We start from the raw sequence: 2,939 nt of genomic DNA, 5'->3' as shown, positions 1-2,939 counted from the left end.
ATTAACACAAATATGACATGCACATAAGCTGTCTATTCATTTTCTTCACTACACAGCCTGGCATTGGGACTGGTGACTCTGATGGCCAGCTGAGCTGCTCTTTCCACAACTGCTTTGTGGTTCTTGGAGGATACATTGTGAGCAATCTCTGCACAATAGGATTTGTTGCACATCAGCAGCACTTCAAGCTCCTTGACCTTGTGGACTAGGAACTTCCAGAAGCCACTGGGCAGCATGTGCTTTGTTTTCTTGCTGCTCCTGTAACCAATGTTGGGCATCAAGATCTGGCCCTTGAATCTTCTGTGCACCCCGTCAATGCCTCTGGGTTTCCACCAGTTGCACTTAATTTTGACATATCGGTCCAGCTGGTGCCAGATGAACTTCTTGGTCCTCTTTTTAATGATCTTGGGCTTCACCAGAGGTCTGAGGGCAGCCATGATGCCCAGCAATTGATGGCTGCCACATCCGCAGGTGGCGCCAAGGAAGAGAGGGGCTAGATGAAACCTTTAGATGAAAAGTTGCATTGAGGGATCCCTGGGTGGCGCAGTGGTTTAGCGCCTGCCTTTGGCCCAGGGCGCGATCCTGGAGACCCGGGATCGAATCCCACGTCGGGCTCCCAGTGCATGGAGCCTGCTTCTCCCTCTGTCTGTGTCTCTGCCTCTCTCTCTCTCTGTGTGACTATCATAAATAAATTAAAAAAAAATAAAATAAAATAAAAAAGAAAAGTTGCATTGAGGGGAATTTGATAGTAGAAGAATCAGACTGTTGCCACCTGCACCCACTGGTCAGACTTCACATCACTGAGAGTGGGTCAAACACACATTATATGCCTTCTGATGTAATATGTCAAGGACACAGAACTACCTATGTATTAATTGTGCCAAATACCATTGAATCTGCATCCAATCAAGCATTAAGGCCAACTTCCTGTTTACACAGAGGGGGACAATCCAACAAGCTAAATAAGACAAGGAAGTAAACATAAAAATTCAAAATGTGAAGCATTCCACAGAAAGAAGGCATGACTAAGAGGGGGGTGGGAACCACACCAGATTAGCAATATGTAAGAGACCTAATGATTAAATGTAGTATGTGTGTTTATTTGCTTCCTAACTCAAACAACCCACCTATAAAATGATATATTTTTAATTGTTTATTCTATTTATTTATTTATTTATTTATTTGAGACAGAGAGAGAGAGGCAGAGACACAGGCAGAGGGAGAAGCAGGCTCCACACAGGGAGCCTGATGTGGGACTCGATCCTAGGGCCTTCAGGATCACACCCTGGGCTGAAGGCGGTGCTAAACCACTGAGCCACCCAGGCTGCCCAATTTATTCTATTTAGGTAGGCTCCATGCCCAGCATGGATCCCAACATGGGGCTTGAACTCACGATCCTGAGATCAAGACCAGAGCTGAAATTAAGAGTTGGATGCTTAACCGACTGAGCCACCCAGATACCTCTAAAACAATAGTTTTAAGTGAATAAATTTTCATTTGGATTGGGTATTTGAGGATAACAAGAAATGCGTTTGTTTTGTTAAGTGTGATAACACTGTAATCAATAAAAATATCCCTATTTGTAAGGATAAAATGAAAAAATGTCCGGGATTTTCTTGAAATACTTTAAGAAAAAAGTTAATTCAAAAAAAGGAAAAATGAAGTATCAAAAAATCTTGATACTTATTGGCATATGGAGAAGTTGTTATATTCCTTTTTAATTTTTATTTATGCTTGAAAAACTTTTTAAAAATAAAAATAGTAGTCTCCTGAACATTCAGGTGAAAAATTGCGTATCATCACAAGACATTTTTAAATATTAAAAATACAAGGAGAAAATTTCTGAAGCTGAATTGTCACAGAAAGTACACATTACTTCTAGTCTGTGACAAGAGATTAAAAACATATTTAGATTTGACTTATTTTACTTTGCTTTTTTGACTTATTTTACTATGGACAGGTATTTACAAAATAATGAAGGCAAAACTTTGATTAATAAATTGGGCAAATAACTCTGGAAAACTGTGTGGAGGTTCCTCAAAGAGTTAAAAATAGATCTGCCCTACGACCCAGCAATTGCACTGCTGGGGATTTACCCCAAAGATACAGATGCAATGAAACACCGGGACACCTGCACCTTGATGTTTATAGCAGCAACGTCCACATTAGCCAAACTGTGGAAGGAGCCTCAGTGTCCATTGAAAGGTGAATGGATAAAGAAGATGTGGTCTATGTATACAGTGGGATATTCCTCAGCCATTAGAAACGACAAATACCCACCATTTGCTTCGACGTGGATGGAACTGGTGGGTATTATGCTGAGTGAAATAAGTCAATCGGAGAAGGACAAACATTATATGGTCTCATTCATTTGGGGAATATAAAAAATAGTGAAAGGGAATAAAGGGGAAAGGAGAAAAAAATGAGTGGGAAATATCAGGGAGGGAGACAGAACATGAGAGACTCCTAACTCTGGGAAATGAATGAGGGGTGGTGGAAGGGGAGGTGGGCAGGGGGTGGGGGTGACTGGGTGACGGGCACTGACGGGGGCACTTGATGGGATGAGCACTGGGTGTTATTCTATATGTTGGCAAATTGAACACCAATAAAAAATAAATTTATAAAAAAATATTAGAACCTAAAAAAATTGGACAAAAGATGGTAAAATTTATGAATAAGTACAGAAATTGCTTCTTTTAGAGAATACATAATAAAACAGAAACACATCTATAAAATATACTCAGGATTGATTGGTGATGTTAACAATGAGATGGCTTTGCATATAAGCCTGGGAAATTGTGAGTTAACCATTCATTTAACTAATTATCAGTCTTATATATAAAATGGAGAAATGGGTACAAGATGTTTTGACCTCAATATTTTGACACTAAGAACATTTTGAAGATACTCGGTAGTGTTCAGAGTAAACTCCATTAAGA

General features: G+C 39.8%; 1 protein-coding gene across 1 annotated transcript; it reads right to left on the bottom strand.

The window, feature by feature from the left end:
* Window positions 1-673, bottom strand: LOC140613537 (large ribosomal subunit protein eL32-like). Its single transcript, XM_072792007.1, has one exon. The coding sequence runs from the start codon at window positions 435-437 to the stop codon at window positions 33-35; it is 405 nt and encodes a 134-aa protein (XP_072648108.1). The 5' UTR covers window positions 438-673; the 3' UTR covers window positions 1-32.
* Between the last annotated feature and the right edge of the window lie 2,266 nt (window positions 674-2,939).

This window comes from Canis lupus, chromosome 21 (assembly GCF_048164855.1).
Source record: "Canis lupus baileyi chromosome 21, mCanLup2.hap1, whole genome shotgun sequence".
Lineage (NCBI taxonomy): Eukaryota > Metazoa > Chordata > Mammalia > Carnivora > Canidae > Canis > Canis lupus.
The sequence above is the reverse complement of the archived record's forward strand: the minus strand, read 5'-3'. Positions and strand labels throughout refer to the sequence as shown.

Excerpts from the sequence above, each read along its gene's own strand:
- LOC140613537 (XM_072792007.1), bottom strand. The coding sequence starts at position 437 with ATGGCTGCCCTCAGACCTCTGGTGAAGCCCAAGATCATTAAAAAGAGG.